Raw genomic sequence first — 17,191 nt, 5'->3', positions numbered from 1 at the left:
GAGCTATGCTCGTGGTGACCAATCTTTGTATCTTTCAGCATCAAGTTTTTTCTTAAAATCTTGAACAGTATTTGCACACGATTTCTTTATCTAGATTATTCCAGATATCCAGCACTCTGTGTGGGAAGCTATATTTTTTTCAGATCTCTTCTATAGTTACCCTTTTTGAGTTTCTTTTCATGACCTTTTGTTTTTCCACTGTCATTTTTTAGTAAATCATTCCTTTCAATGATTTCCATTCCTTTCATGATTCTATAGTCAATAGATCACCTCTTTCTCTTCTCTGCTCTAGTGTTGGTAGTTCCAAATTCGATAATCTTTGTTCGTATGTTAATTTGGAAAGAGCTGGTGCCAACTTTGTCATAGCTCTCTTTATTCTTTTTAGTACTGGGTGTCCATAGTGTCGCTGTGTATTCCAGTTTTGGTCTAATTAATGTAACTAATATATTTTTAACAATTTCTTCATCCAAATAGTCAAATACCACTTTCACTGACCTTAATAGGTTGATAGTTTCTCCAATTATTTTGTTTATATGTTTACCCCATGTCATATCTTTGCTGATTATTACTCCAAGGTCTCTTTCTGAGTAGACTTTTTTATTTCTTCACCAATTTTATAGTTTTTACTTTTTTCCAAACTCCATTATACTATATTTCTTGATATTGAAGTTCACTTCCCACTTTTGAGTCCATTTCCAGATTTTGTCCAGGTCTGATTGTAATGAATCACAATCCTCCTCTGTTCTTACTTTCTTTAGTATTTTTGCATCACCTGTGAAGAAATTCATATAACACTCAACTCCTTCATCCATGTCATTTATATATATATGGCAAACATGATTGGAGCCAGCACCGACCCCTGTGGGACACCACTTATTCTTACCATTTTGAACATTTGTCTCTAATTACTACCCTCATTTTTCTACCAGTCAGGAAGTCCTCCATACATTCTAATAATTTACCTCTGATGCCACCTATTGATTCTATTTTTCTTATTAATTTCTTGCATAGTACCTTATCAAATGCTTTTTGTAGGTCTAGACTGGCAGTCTGCCCATCCATCCCTCTCTTGTATTATATCTATTAGTCTTGAATAGAAGCAGATCAGGTTTGTTGTACATGATCTTCCTTGTCTAAATCCGTATTGATTTGGGTTCAGTATAGTTTTTTCTTCCAGATGTTTAACCCATCTACTTTTGATCACTTTTTCACATATTTTATGCTACTGTGCTTGTCAGGGTGACCGGTCTGTAGTTAGTTGTATTTTTGTATTTGCCTTGTTTCCTCCTTTATATATTGGTACAATATTTGCATTTTTCCTGTCTTTTGGTACCTTTCCTTCTTTGAGTAAGCATATATTGCATCTGTTAACTCCTCTATGCATTCTTCCAGTATCCAATTTGCAATTCCATCTGGACCATGCATTTTTCTGACATCAAGGTTTTTTATTTAGTCGCTGATTTCCTTCTATGTTACAGTTATTTCCTTCATTGAGGGGGATTTCTATCTATTCCCTCACAGTTAGGTGAGTTCTCAACTGTGAATACCGATTTGAAATGATTGCTCATAATTTCTGCCATTTCTTGTTCTTCTGTATACTCATAACTTCGTTGGCGCAGCTTTTCTATTTCTTGTTTTTTTTTTTTAGTTTTACCATTCACATATCTGTAAAATAGTTTAGGTTGTTCCTTGCATTTTTCTATATTATTTTTTTTCATAATTTCTCTATTCTTCTCTGCATATTTTTACAATCATTTCTTAGTTTGATGTATGTTGGCATTTGCTTTTTTTTTTTTTTTCCAGGCTTTGTCTCTTTTATCCTTAGCTTCACTACATTGTTTGTTGTACCAGTTCTTTATGTATATTCTTGCTTTTGTTGTGGTACATATTTGTTCACTCCCTCATTATAGATTTCTTTTAGTACATTCCATTTATCTTCCATCCTTGTTTCTTCTTTTAGGAACTTTTCCCAGTTTGCATTATGAAAGAATTATTTAAGTTTCTCAAATTTGTTTTGTTGTACATTGGTCTTCCTATTCTGTTTCTCATTTCTTCTTTGGTCTATTTGCTCTTTTAATTTTAATTCTATTAGTACATGGTCACTCTTTCCTACTGGCGTTTTGTAATCTATACTGTCTACAATTTCAGGTTCTGACATAAGTATTAAATCCAGTCTTGAAGATTCCTTATTGTTTCTGTATCTGGTATTTTCCTTTATCCACTGAGTCATTGTGTATTCAATGGTCATATCGAGCAGCATGCTGCCCCATATGTATTCTCCACCCTTTACTGTCATTTCTTCCCATATTTCTTTTGAGTTAAAAATCACCCATAATTACTGTATTTCCTCTTTCTTTTAGTATATCAGTCAGTTCATACTTAGTATCTTCCAACAATTTAGAATGATCGTGTTCTGTCCAGGACTGTGTTTTCGGGGGTACATACAAGTTTTCTACTTTTCATGTGGTTGCTTTCCACTTTTATCATAATTGATTCTACATTGTTATTTCCTTCTGTTAACTTTGTCACATTTAGTTTTTCCTGGTCAGAAATAATACTACCCCTCCTTGTTTTTCCTTTCACTTCTTCATCCAACAGTTGTATAGACATTTCAGTTTAGTTTCTACTATTCCCATTATGTCCAGTTTTTCTAATGCCAGATAGGCATTTAGTTCATTCAGTCCTGAGATCATTCCATCTATGTTGGTATAGGCTAATTATATATTTTTTTCTTTCTCATCGTTTTCTGTCTGCTGTTTCCTTTTTCCGGATATACCATTTTCTAAGCCTCAGGTCCACCACTAAAAATCATTCTTTTCAGTCTAAGTTCTTTTTTCATTTTATTTCCATTCTCTTTATTTCTAAGCTCCTTTTCTTTTTCTTCATCACTCATTTATTTTTCTATCCATACATTTTTGTGTTGTTCACTGCTTGCTAGTTTTGCTGTTCTAGAAAGTATTTCCTCTGCTGTCATTGGTGACCTAAGTTTTACTTTTAGTGGCCTATATTGATTTTCTTTTGAGTATCTACCTATTCTATATGTTTCCGCGACTTCTTTATCTAAAGTTTGACTCTCCTCTTGAATCTCTTTCAGAATTTCTTTAGTGACCTCTTTTTCTCTCTGATATATAGGAACATCATGCTTTTCTTTAATACAATAGATTACAATATATCTTTTTTTGTCCACTGTATCCCTAACCAAATTTCCTTTCTCTTTAATCACTTGGATTACAGTTTCCTTAGCATTCTCCTTGACTTGTTGTTCCACTATTTCTTTAAAAGATCATTTTTGACTTTCCTGTTCCACCTACAACCATTTTATTTCTTGGAAGTCATTTTCTTTTATCTTTTCTTCCACTTTCTCAGTCACTGCCTGTATTTGATCCTTCATCTCTTTCTTTAATGCTTCATTCCTATTCATATCTTTATTTTTCAATCTTTTATTTTCTCCCTTTATCTTATTTAGTTCCATTTTCAACTCATCTATTTCCCTATTATTTTCTTCATTGGTCTTTCTTAATAGGGCTACTTCTTTATATATACTTTTGCATTCACTTTTGAGTTTGATTATTCATCTAACAATTTCTTTCTTTCCCTATTTCTTATTATATTTTTAAACCTGGGCTCTTTCCGTATTTACCCCTCTATACATATTGCTATTGTCTCTGTTAAATTCCGAGAAGACATTTCTATCAAACCTTTGGTATGTCTTTGGGATCTAGTTCAAGCATATTTTTTTTTTTTTTTTTTATTCCAAGTAGACTCAATTATACTTAGGTCTAGACATATTTTTGTAGGTTCTTTTTCCCTAAATCCCCTTTTTTTTTTCTTCCATTATTGTCACTGATCGTGAAAAAAGAATAAATGAATAAATATACAAAGACTACATTGTCAGTCATTCTATGTACCCTTCCCATTTTATGTAAACAACCTGGCGTTGGTTGGTTCCAAAATCGTTCGTCGGCAAATCGCTAAATAGCGGTTCGGAGTGTATTCTCGAGATCGAGACGTCTTTCTTCGATCGCTACTCGTGTGTGTTATTTACCTAGTTGTAATATACGGGAGGGGAGCTATGCTCGTGGTGACCCGTCTTTGTATCTCTCCGCATCAAGTTTGATCAAAATCTTGTATAGTGTTTGCACATACTGTTTTGTTGTCTAATTTGTTCCATGTATTAATTGCTCTGTGTGGGAAACTGTTCCTTTTCAAGTTTTTTCTATAGCTATCTTTTTTTCAGTTTTTTTCTGTGTCGTCTCGTTTTACCGTTGTCACACACTAACAGGTCGTTCCTGTCTAAAACTTCCATTCCTTTCATTATTCTGTAGATAGTCAGCAAATCTCCTTTTTCTCTTCTTTGTTCCAGTGTTGGTAGGTTCAGTTTGGATAGTCTTTGCTCATATGTTAGTTCGGCGAGAGTCGGTGCTAGTTTGGTTGTCGCTCTTTGTAATCTTGCAGATAATGCAAACATCATGAGATGAATGTTGAATGAGGACTATCAGTTATTACAAAAATATTCACTGTATCTGTATGAAGCCATGATTGAAAAATTATTCTTAACCCCTTCCATACGGTGCCGCACACATAGGCGTCATGGGGAGCGAGTGTATTCGCGAGGCTGCCATATCGGCGTCTTGATTATATTTATTGTAGTCGCCCCTGTGTTTTTACATTCTCTCAAATGTGTCCTGAATCCCATTCTCTGTGGTATTCAAAATTCGCGGGTGAAAGAGAGAACGATCGATATAAGCGGTGACTATATTTTATGATGCGAGTATTATTACGACACGTCGTACGGCTGGCATTGGCTGCTGCCACTGAGATCTAAGTCCATGACGCCTACGTGTGCAGCACCGTATGGAAGGGGTTAATACCAAAAAAATCCTACTATGTCCAACTGGATATGATTTGAAAGACATCACTGCAAGTAGGGATTCATTACATAATAGAATGTCAACGTGAATAAAAGCCTTGTTTACATGCTACTATGCCTTGGCTATGTGGTAAGAACAGGAATAGAGGCTTCAGAATATGGTTGATGCCCCTCCCATCTTTCCTGCATACTGTTTGCAATAGGATCAAACCCTTTTATTGACACTACGTGGCAAGATGATAGCAGACAGGACTCCTAATAATGAGGTCTCAGGATCAAAGCTCCTTGAGAACTGGATTTGTTCTGCATGACATCACTGCAACCAATGATTTGTTCCATAATAGTTATGATAGCAAATGCTACTAACCTTAATGGGCAGCATCAAGGGTTGTGGTAAAAATAGGCATATAGGTTGCAGAATGCAGTTGATGCCAACCCTTCTGGACACTTTGCATGGCAAGATGATAGAGAGACTTCTAATCATAAGGTCCAGGGATCAAAGGTCTGAGTGCTGGTTTTGATTATTTAACCTCTTCCATACGGTGCCACCTACGTAGGCGGCATGAGGAGCAAGTGGATACGCGAGGCTGCCATATCGGCGTCTTGATTATATTTATTGTAGTTGTCCCTGCGTAACTGACATACTCTGTAAACTGGCTTCATCACATTTTCTATGGTTATCAAAATTCACCGGTGAAAGAGAGAACGATCAATATAAGCGGTGACTATTTTTTATGATGCGAGTATTATGACGCAACATCGTATGTCTGGCAGCTAATGCTGCCCGCGAGATTTTGGCCCGGAGTGAAGTGGTTAAAAGATATCACTGCAGTTAGTGATTTTTTCCATAGTAGATACAACAGCAATGTGAATGAAAGGGTGTGTCTTCAGGTCAATGTGAGTAAAGGTGAAACTGGGATGGGAGATGTGGATTTTTGTGGATATTTGTAAGTGCATATGGACATGTTAGTGAGAAAAATTAATAGGAAAAGGAGATTTTTTGGACAGATTTAAACAAGTGTTTGAAGAATTTTGCAGTAAGGCTAGGAAAACGGAAAACATGGACATAAGGAAAACAGATGAATTAAGAAGGTATACAGATTTACTAACTGGCAAAAATGTTACTATTACTCCTATTTGTCACACAGCCCTTTAACACTTACTGTAGGACAAAAAGAAGGAACTCAGCGAGATCATCCAAAATCCACTCTGGAAGTGCTGAGAACAAATCAGGTGGTGGAGTTGGGAGTGGGAGAGTGCTCACATCTAACATCATACCACCAACAAGTCCATCTCTATTACCAACTTCTGGAAGAGCTGCTTGCACAACAACTTTGGCTACATCGGAATAGAATGTAAGTGTTCTCTCCATCAAGCTTTCATCTAATAGGCCTGCATCTGAACACAACTTGGACTTGTTGAGTTTCTGGAAGGCAAACATAAAAAAATGTATTAAAGAATTAAAAATTAACAATACATACATACATATATATATATATATATATATATATATATATATATATATATATATATATATATATACCAAAGGCTCTTTTCCCCTTACAAAGGAGGTTGCCAATAGACAAAGGCATAGAAACCACTCCCACCCATTCCATCCAATACATACTCCCCTCTACCCTCTTATCTTGGCACCTTCTGGATGACAGGTCATTCCTGCATCTTGTCCACTGCCCTGGGTCAGAAGCAATGTCGCAAGACACAGCACATCCACAGCAAGGCCACTTCATTAATTCGGCAACCCCCTCTCTCTGTCCCCTCTTGCAGGAGAAGACAGGGAGAAATTCCTTCAAGCTGAATCAATATATTTCTCATACCCACTCTCTCACCACCCCATCACCCACCTACTCCCCCTCATGCATCACAGCATCCATATACCTTTCTCCATTTACCCCTATTTTCTGTCCTCTCCCATCCTTCCTCAACAGACATTCCCCTCTTTCCCAATGCCCCTTTTAACCTTTACCCCTTCCATCTCATCCTAGGTCACCCCTTCTTGTTCACTCCTTCCACACCTCTTTTACTAATCTTTCTTCACTCATTTTTTCCATGTGTCCAACCCATCCCAATATTCTTTCATCAACCCTATCTTTCAACTCCCTTTACACCCGTTCTCCACCTCACCTCCTCATTTCTCACTCTATCCAGCCTAGTAACCCCTATCATACTTCTCAGGCATTTCATCACAAACATATTCAAACTCCTTTTCTCTTCCTCTCTTATGTTCCATGTTTCTGCACCATACAGTGATGTTGGACTGGCTGGTGAGGTTATTTAATGTTTGCTGGAGAGAGGGTAGAGTGCCGGAGGACTGGAGGAGTGCCTGTATAGTTCCACTTTACAAGGGAAAAGGGGACAAGTGTGAAAGTAGTAGTTTCAGAGGGATTAGCTTGTTAAGTGTAGTTGGGAAGGCTTATGAGAGGATCTTGATTGAGAGGATTAGGAGAGGAACAGAGGGAGTAATTGGTGAGGATCAGTGTGGATTTAGGACTGGTAGAGGTTGTGTAGATCAGATCTTTGTGGTAAGACAAATATGTGAGAAAGCTATAGGAAAAGGGAAGGATGTTTTTTGGGCTTTTATGGATCTGGAAAAGACTTACAATAGGGTAGACTGCAAGGCACTGTGGGAGGTTATGCAGATACTATATATGGGATAGGAGGAAAGCTTCTAGGAGCTGTCAAGAGTTTTTATGAGAGTAGTAGAGCTTGTGTCAGGATTAGAAATGGGGAGAGTGAGTGGTTCGAGGTAAAGGTGGGACTTTGTCAAGGATGCGTTATGTCGCCCTGGCTGTTCAACTTATACATGGATAGGGTAGTGCGAGAGGTAAATGCAAGAGTAGTGGGTAAGGGATTGGAGATGGTTAAAGAAAATGGAGAAAAGTGGGAGGTGAGCCAGTTGTTGTTTGCGGACGACACTGCGCTTGTGGCAGGATCGGAGGAGGGACTGAGGAAGTTGGTGACAGAGTTTGGGAGAGTATGTGATAGAAGAAAGCTAAAGATAAATGTGGGTAAAAGTAAGGTGATGAGATGTACAAGGGGTGAAAGTGGCAGTAGACTGGAAGTGAGCATTAAGGGAGAGCGACTGGAGGAAGTGGATAGTTTTAGATACTTGGGTGCAAATGTGGCAGGAAAAGGTGGAGTGGAGGTGGAGGTAGAATGTAGATTGAGAGAAGCGAGTAAATGCCTTGGTGGATTGAAGAGTGTAATGAGGAATAGACATTTGGGAATGGATGCTAAGAGGAGACTGTATGAAGGAGTGATTGTGCCAACAGCACTGTATGGGGCAGAAACATGGAACATAAGACAAGAAGAGAGAAGGAGTTTGAATGTGTTTGAGATGAGGTGTCTGAGAAGTATGATGGGGGTTACTAGGACAGATAAAGTGAGAAATGAGGTGAGGAGGAGAACAGGGGTGGAAAGGGGGTTGTTGTTGTTGTTGTCGTTCCCTAGACTGTCTGTCCGAGCAGTACCGTCTCCCCAAGGAATGCTACAGCCGAAACTGGGTTTTCCCACAAATCCTTTATAGAGTGTATGTTGTGTTGTTTGCGTCCATGATTGTGTATAATGCAGTCTTCCATTATGTGTTGTATGGTATGGGGTGAAGTGTTACATCCTGGGCACCTGTTCACAATGCGGTCATCCAGCCTCTTCTGGTAGCTTAGAAGTGCTGGGTGGTGGCCGCACTGCAGGCTGGCCAAGTGGACTCTGTCCTTTCGTGGGAGAGAGGATTCAGAAGGGTGGATATCAGGGGGTCTGGCATGCAGCAGTGTGTTGTCTTTCAGTGTGTTAATGGAGCGGTGAGTGATATGATTATGAATATGTTTCCGGAGGCTGGTATTTGGTGGTTGTGGAGGAAGAGAAGAGAGTATTTGTGCGTAATAAAGGTCTTTGGGTGTTGTTTTAATGTTTCTTGATGTGTGTGGGTGTTCTGCTATGTAGTGTAGCGGGTGTGATGTGTTTGTGGCGGGTGTGATGTGTTTGTGGCGGCTGCGGTAAGTGTTTGTGTGCCTCTCATGTCGAGGTGGTCCTTGACTTTGAGGACTTTTGTTTCATGGTGTAAATGGTCTGTAGGTGTTGTATTTGTACAGCCTGTAATTGTTTTTAGGGCTTTGTTTTGTATGATTTGAAGGGTGTTGTGGTGTGTCTCACTGAGATTAGGAGCCCATACAGGACTCGCATAATTCAACACTGAGCGTATGCATTGTTTGTATATTGTTATATTAGTTTCTTTGTTTTGTCCAAATGTCGTTCCAGTGATTGACTTAAGTGCATTAAGTCTAGGTGTGCATTTGTTTATGTTTGTGATGTGTTGTTTGAAAGACATGGATGTATCGTATGTTACACCAAGAATTTTCGGTGTGTTTGTGTGTGGTATTAGAGTGTTGTTGATGTAGAGATGAGGTATGTATTTGTGTTCTATTGTCCAGTTGGTGAGAAGTGTTGCTGTAGATTTGGTTGGAGCTATTTTGAGTCTGTTTGTGATGAACCATGTGTTGAGTGTATCAAGGTATGGCTGGATTATTTCTGCAGCTTTGTCTGTGTTACGATGTGTGCATGTGATTGTTATGTCGTCTGCGTAGGAAGAGATTTGTATTTCTGAGTTGTCTGGTGTGGGCAAGTCATGCATGTATAGATTAAATAGTGTGGGGGATAGAACGGAGCCCTGTGGTACTCCATTCTTAATGTTTCTGATGTGCGATGATTGGCCATTATATGACACGTAAGCATTCCTACCTGCCAGATAATTGGCCAGCCATCTTTTGATGTTATTGTGCATGTCTGTGTTATATATTTTATTTGTTAGGTTGTGGTGGGGGATAGCATCAAAAGCTTTACTAATGTCTAATGTTATGAGAAGTGTTCTGTGGTGGGGCCTATCTGAATTGATGCCATCTAAAATTCTTTGTGTGAGGTTTATCAGAAGTGTGTTTGTGGAGTGTAGTGGCCTAAAACCATGTTGTGAATCAGCAAGGGGAATATGTGGTGTGACAAGTTTAAGTATTAGGCGTTCAATGACTTTAGAGGGGGTGCAGAGAAGTGTGATTGGGCGGTGCGATGTTGGGATTGTTGGGTCTTTGTTCGGTGTTGGAATGGTGATTATTTTACCATGCTTCCAGATGTCAGGTATAGTGTTGTGTGAATAGCTGTAGTTTGCAATGTTTGTGAGTGCATGTATACCTTGTGGTCCAATGTGTTTTAGGTGGATGTTGCTTATGTTATCAGGGCCACAGGCAGATGAGTGCTTGAGATTATGTATTATGAGTTTTGTCTGACTGTCTATGAAGGGTGTATAGTCCGAGTCTGTGAGGAAGTCTTTCTTACGTCGAATGGTGCGTCGGTCGTCAGGGTGAGAAGTGAGATGGCTTGTCTGGGCAAAATGACGTATGAGTGCGTTTGCTTGTTGTCTGTTTGAGGGTAGATTATCTGTTGTGATTATTGCTGCATGAGAGCGTGTAGCGTTACTGTTGGATAGTGTAATGCTGTTGAGTGTTTTGTACAATTTGCTGGTGTTTGTTTTGTGGGAGGGGTGTGGAGTGTTTGTAGGGATGAAATGGGTGGGAGTGTTTTTATGCCTTTCCCTTTTTGGCTACCTCCCTTGTAAGGGGGAAAAAGCCTTGGTATATGTATGTATGTATGTATTTTATTAGCAATCACAGTGTTTAGTGTTTGTATTTGGTCTGCTATGTTTTGAGGGATAGGTGTGGGGGTATCGTGTTTAAGTGTGTCACGTTGTCTGATGAGGTCTTGGATTTCTGGTGTGAAGTTGGGGTTGTGTGATTTTCTGTTGCCTCTAGGGATGTATCTCTTGTCTGCGTTTTGTATGATTGTATTAAAAGTGTGCACAGCATTGTTTATGTTTGTGATTGGTGTACTGTTAAGTGTTTCAAAATGTTGTTCTGTCTCTTTAGTAAAAGCTTCCCAGTTAGCTCTCTTGTAATTGGTGTATGTGTGTCTGTGGCCAACTGGGGTGCATCTTGTTTTGGTGGTGATGATGATTGGAAGGTGGTCAGAACCAAGGGTTCCGACCACTCTCCATGATGTTGTTGGGGTTAGGCAGGGGGAGCAAAAGGTGATATCAGGAGAGGAGGGAGTGTAGAGGGCTTGGTGTGGGATATGTGTATGATTATGTGTGTTGTTCATGATAGTCAATGTGTCAAACTGAGTCTGTATATCAAGCCCTGTGTCAGGGTTGTCGACATACCAGGGAGACGACTTGGCGTTGAAGTCACCACCCATGATCAGGTTGGGGATTGAGGCTAGTTGGCTATATTGAGGCGTGAAGGTGTTTGGAACTGTGGGGGATGATTATGGGGGAATGTACATGTTAACTATTGTCAGTGTTGATTTGTTGCCTGTGCGGATTCGAATGGATTGGATTTCTGTTGTGTTATCTGTGGTAAGGAGGAGAATTTTGGTTGTGGCACTTGTGTCCACAAAACAGATGGAGTGATGGATCAGGGAAAGGGGGTTGGGAGATAGGGTTGATGAAAGAGTATTAGGATGGTTTGGACACATGGAAAGAATGAGTGAAGAAAGACTAGTAAAAGAGGTGTGGAAGGCAGATGTGGAGGGAGTGAATATGAGGGGACGTCCTAAGATGAGGTGGATGGATTGGGTGAAGGGGGCTTTGGGGAAGAGGGAAATGTCTGTTGAGGAAGGACGGGAGAGGACAGAAGACAGGGGTGAATGGACAATGGTTATATATGGATGATGTTGTGATGCATGAGGTGGAATGGGCGGGGGGATGGGGGGTGAAGTAGTATGTGTGAGCAAAATTTGACGCAGCCCGAGGGATTTCTCCCCGTCTTCTCCTTTTATGCATGGGGGGACGGAGAGGGGGGGGGTCGCCGATTTAATGAAGCGGCCTTGCTGTGGATGTGCTGTGTCTTGCGACACTGCTTCTGAGCCAGGGAAGTGGACAGGGTGCAGGGATGACCCGTCATCCAGGAGGTGCTAAGATAAGAGGGAGGGTGGAGGGGTGTGGAGTGTATTCAGGGATGGAATGGGTGGGAATGATTTTATGACTTTTCCTTTTTGGCTACCTCCCTTGTAAGGGGAAAAAAGCCTTGGTATATATATGTACAGTGCTGTCAGTACAATCACTCCTTCATACAATCTCCTCTTAGCATCCATTCCCAAATATCTATTTCTCATTACACTTTTTAATCCATCAAGGCATTTACTCGCTTCTCTCAATCTACATTCTACCTCCATCTCCACTCCTCCCTTTCCTGCCACATTCGCACCCAAATATCTAAAGCTATCCACTTCCTCCAGTCTCTCTCCCTTAATACTCACTTCCAGTCTGCTGCCACTCTTTCCCCTTGTACATCTCATCACCTTACATTTACCCACATTTATCTTCAACTTCCTTCTTTCGCATACCTTCCCAAACACTGTCACTAACTTCCTCAATCCCTCCTCAGATCCTGTTACAAGTGCAATGTCATCAGCAAACAACAACTGGCTTATCTCTCACTTTTCTCCATTTTCTTTACCGATCTCTAATCCCTGACCCCCTACCATTGCATTCACCTCTTGCACCACCCCATCCATTTATCAATTGAACAGCAAGGGTGACATAACACACCCCTGACAAAGTCCCACCTTTACCTCAAACCATTCACTCTCTCCATTTCTAATCCTCACACAAGCTCTACTACTCTCATAAAAACTCTTGACTGCTCTTAGAAGTTTTCCTCATATCCCATATATCTGCAAAACCTCCCACAGTGCCTTCCTGTCTACCTTGTCATAAGCTTTTTCCAGATCCATAAAAGCTCAAAATACATCCTTACCTTTTCCTTTAGCTTTCTCACATACCTGTCTTACCACAAAAATCTGATCTACACAACCCCTACCTGTCCTAAACCCACACTGTTCCTCACCAATTACTCCCTCTGTTCCTCTCCTAATCTGCTCAATCAAGAACCTCCCATAAGCCTTCCCAACTACTCTTAACAAGCTACTACACTCTCGCTTGTCCCCTTTTTCCTTGTAAAGTGGAACTATACAGGCACTCCTTCAGTCCTCTGGCACTCTACCCTCTCTTAAACAAACATTAAATAACTTCACCAGCCAGTTAACCATAAATTCTGCATGGCATCCATCCAGACCAGGTGCCTTACCTGCTCTCATCATCTTATTTGCTTTCACTTCATGTTTCCTTATTTCTCCTCTATTTTCCTCACTTATTACTTTCATTTTCTTAACACTTCCTATTGCAACTACCTTTCCCGTCCCTATCCTCTTTCACATTTACCAACTCCCTAAAATACTCTGCCCACCTTCCTCTCACTGCCTTCTCTTCCATTATCATCTCTCCATCTGCACTTTTTACCTTTTCTTCTCTCCTTTATTCACCTCCTCTTCCTCTTTTAATTCCTTTCCAAAACATCTTTTTATTACTTTCAAAATTTTCTGCCACACTCTTACCCCATTTCACATCTGCTCTCCTCTTTGCTTCCTTTATCTTGTGCTTTGCCTCTCTTCTCTTTATTTTGTACCTCTCATATGATTCCCTCATCCTAATTTGTAACCAATCTATGAAAGCCTGCTTCTCTTCTACAACTTTCTTTGCTTCCTCATCCCACCACTCACTACCCTTCCTTCTATTTCCTCCCATCCTTCTTGTTCCACACACCAGCTTTGCATACCTTATGACTCCTTCCTTGAACCATCCCCATTCATCCTCCACTCCTAGTTCTACCCCATCCTTCACTTCCTCCCACTCCTCTCTCAGCTTCTTATACTCCTTTTCTTTCTCACTTAAGCAGTTCACTCTAAGTACCTCCCTACCTTCTGCCCTTTTCCTTTTTCTCCACCTATTCTCCACTCTCAACTTACCTTTCACCAAAAAAATTCTGATATTCCACCACTCTCTCCCCTTAGAACATGTACATCCTTAACTCTTCCTACCATACTCCTGATTTCCATTATATATTCCATTAACGCTCTAGCTGCCACTCTTCCATCCACCACCCTCTCCCATGTGTACATATGCTTGACTTTCTTCCTAAACACTGTATTTGCTATCAGCAACTCTCTTTTGAGACACATCACCATCAACTCTCCACTATGATTTTTTCCAGGAACTCCATATTTCCCAATCACTCAGTCTATTAGTTAATTTCCTACCCTAGCATTAAGGTCTCCCAATACAACTACATTGACATTTTTCCCTAATCTCTCTATGCACTCATTTAAATCCATTCAAAAAGCTTCTCGTTCCTCTACACTCTTCTCACTACCAGGCCCATACGCACTTACAAAAACCCATCCCTACTTTCCCAGTTTCACCTTCATCCACATTAACCTTGAAGAAACCTCCTTACACTCCACTACACCTTTACCTATCTTTTCACTTACTAGTATAGCCACCCCTTCTCTCCCTCGTCTTCTCTTCATTCCTGAGAACCTCCCAACTACACTCCTAAACTCACTTTCTCCTCTCCTTCAACTTGGTTTCACTCAAACCCAATACATCCATCTTTCTTCTCACAAACATATTGCCTATCTCTTCCCTTTTACTCTCATCTATACCACACCCATGCACATTAAAAGACCCAAACCTTAGGGTACTGGTTGGAAAACTCCTAGACCCTCATATGCCTTTACTTTTTTTAGGAATGTCCTGTTTGAGGCAACAGGTAGCAGGATTCAGTCCTATCCCCGGTCCCATTTTTTGTTGCCTAGTACAAATCAAGTGAGAAGACTTGGTGGAAAAAAAAAAAAGGAAATGAATATTCAGAGAAATGGTACAGGACAGTAACAAAGGGTTGGGGGTGGGGGACAGCATAATGGAGGGACAGTTGCAGTATAATAAAAGTTTCATAATTTCTCTATGAACAGTCTTCCTCTAACACAGACAAAATGATGTGTGGCTCTGGTCCATAGGGGCACCCCATATTGACCCTAAAGTATCAACTGCATGCTACTTTGTCACAATGACATGTACCCAATACCCCAGCTTGGAAAAAACAATGTAATATCAATCATTTGCCCTAATTCTCTATTGCAAGAGTTTTGTGGCCCCCAGGTAACTGCCCATGATCACCACTTAACCCTTAAACTATTTACCTATTCATATAGCCTTCTTCCCCAAATCCCACTCCTATCCATCACCCATTTCCCTCTCATCTTAGTTCCTTGCGGATTAAGGGTCATCTCTGTTCCCTGTACACTGCCTGGGTCAGAAGCAATGCAACAATGCACTGCACATCTGCTTCATTTATATGGCCTCCTGAAATTCACTCCATCCACCTGTTCACATTTTTTGCTAATCTTTCTTCACTCATTCTTTCCATGTGTCCAAACCATCCCACTAATATTTCATCAGCCCTTTCTGCCCATGCTCTCCCCTCACCACATCATTTCTCATTCTATCCAACCTTGTAACCCCCACCATACTTCACAGGCACTTCTTCTCAAACACATTTAACCTTCCCCTTTCTACATGTCTTAAAATTGGGTCCTTGAATTTTAACTCACATTAGATTAAAACATATAAATAAAGCTTACATAACTGATGACTAAAATATACCTTCAATTGCTGCTTCCATTTCTTCAACAGCTCTCTCTGTCTTCCTGCAACTGAAAGATTCTGCCATTGGGACTCTGTGCTCTCTGTCTCTTCTACCTGCAAATGAAACAATCATGGATGTATGCCAATATGAAACCCTGGCTGAGGGGCTTAAAATTGAAAATGGTATACAACATGGCCTGGAAAAAGTTAAAGCAGTACTACTATTGCTGCAAAGATGAGTATTTCATGCCCCCCCCCCCCAAAAAAAAAGTGTAAGTGCCTTTCTCTTGAACAAGGTCCTCATTCAGGTGATATAGGAACATATATAAGACGAATTGCAACTTAGTATTTCACACCATATAGCAGCATATTCATTTCTTTTGATAGAGAATATTTGTACATATACCAAGGGCTTTTTCCCCTTTACAAGGGCGGTAACCAAAGTCAAAAGGCATAATTTCACTAACACCCACCTCATCCCCACCCAGTCCACTCACATTCACCACCCCTCCCTCCCTCTTTTCTTGGCTACTCCTGGATGACGGGTCATCTCTGCATCTCACCCAATGCCCCCCTGGGATAGAAGCAATGCAGCAAGACACAACACATCCACAGCAAGGCTGCTTCATTTAATCGGTGAGCCCCCACTCTCTGTCCCCTCATGTAGAAAAAGAGATGGGGAGAAAGCCCTCCGGGCTGCATCAAAATATCATTCACACATAACAAGGGAGATCATGTGTCACAAACTTGATTTGTTTTATTCAGGGTTAATAGATATGAAGAAAGAAAGGGATGGATGGGCAGACTGCTTTCCTGGATTTACAGGTGTTTGATAAAGTACCACACAAAAAGTTATTAAGAAAACTTGAAACAACAGGTATACAAGGAAAGTTATTGAATTGGATGGAAGATTTCTTGGGCGTGAGAAAAATGAGGGTGATATTTTGAGATAAAAACTTGACCTGGATAGAAATTATAAGTGGAGTCCCACAAGGTTCTGTACTAGCTCCAATAATATTTGCTATATATATATAAATGACATGGAAGGAGGTATTTACCTAGTTGTATTATACGGAAAGGGAGCTATGCTCGTGGTGACCCGTCTTTGTATCTTTCAGCATCAAGTTTTTTCTTAAAATCTTGAATTGTGTTTGCACACACACTTTCTTTATCTAGATTATTCCAGATATCCAGCACTCTGTGTGGGAAGCTATTTTTGTTGTTGTTTTTTCAGATCTCTTCTATAGTTATCCTTATTGAGTTGCTTTTCATGTCTTGTTTTTCCATTGTCACTTTTTAGTAAATCATTCCTATCAAGGATTTCCATTCCTTTCATGATTCTATAGTCAGTAGATCACCTCTTTCTCTTCTCTGCTCCAGTTTTGATAGTTCAAATTTAGATAATCTTTGTATGTTAATTTGGAAAGAGCTGGTGTTAACTTTGTCATTGCTCTCTGTATTCTTTCTAATTTCTTTATATTCTTTTTTAGTACTGGTTGTCCATAGCGTCGATGTGTATTCCAGTTTTGGTCTTATTAATGTAACTAATATTGTTTTTAATAATTTCTTCATCCAAATAGTCAAATGCCACTTTCATTGACTTTAATAGGTTGAAGGTTTCTCCGACTATTTTGTTGATATGTTTGTCTGGTGTCATGTCTTTGCTGATTACTCCAAGGTCTCTTTGCGAGTTCACATTTTTGATATTCTGTTTTTACTTTTTCCAAACTCCATTATACTACATTTCTTGATATTTAAGTTCACTTCCCATTTTTGAG

The 17,191-nt window shown here is 39.9% G+C and overlaps 1 protein-coding gene across 5 annotated transcripts in view; it reads right to left on the bottom strand.

Moving 5' to 3' along the window:
• Ube4B (Ubiquitination factor E4B) overlaps positions 1-17,191 on the bottom strand; it is a 679,226-nt gene that overhangs the window by 272,441 nt on the left and 389,594 nt on the right. For all 5 annotated transcript variants that reach the window (XM_076183024.1, XM_076183023.1, XM_076183022.1 and 2 more), the window contains 2 exons: positions 15,432-15,527; positions 6,034-6,296 (listed from right to left, as the gene is read on the bottom strand). In XM_076183024.1, the coding sequence (XP_076039139.1) occupies positions 6,034-6,296; positions 15,432-15,527 (359 nt within the window). The remainder of the gene's footprint in view (positions 1-6,033; positions 6,297-15,431; positions 15,528-17,191) is intronic.

This window comes from Oratosquilla oratoria, chromosome 3 (assembly GCF_046742065.1).
Source record: "Oratosquilla oratoria isolate Oo_2021 chromosome 3, ASM4674206v1, whole genome shotgun sequence".
In the NCBI taxonomy this organism is placed as follows: Eukaryota; Metazoa; Arthropoda; class Malacostraca; order Stomatopoda; family Squillidae; genus Oratosquilla; species Oratosquilla oratoria.
This window is presented reverse-complemented; position numbering and strand designations above follow the sequence as displayed.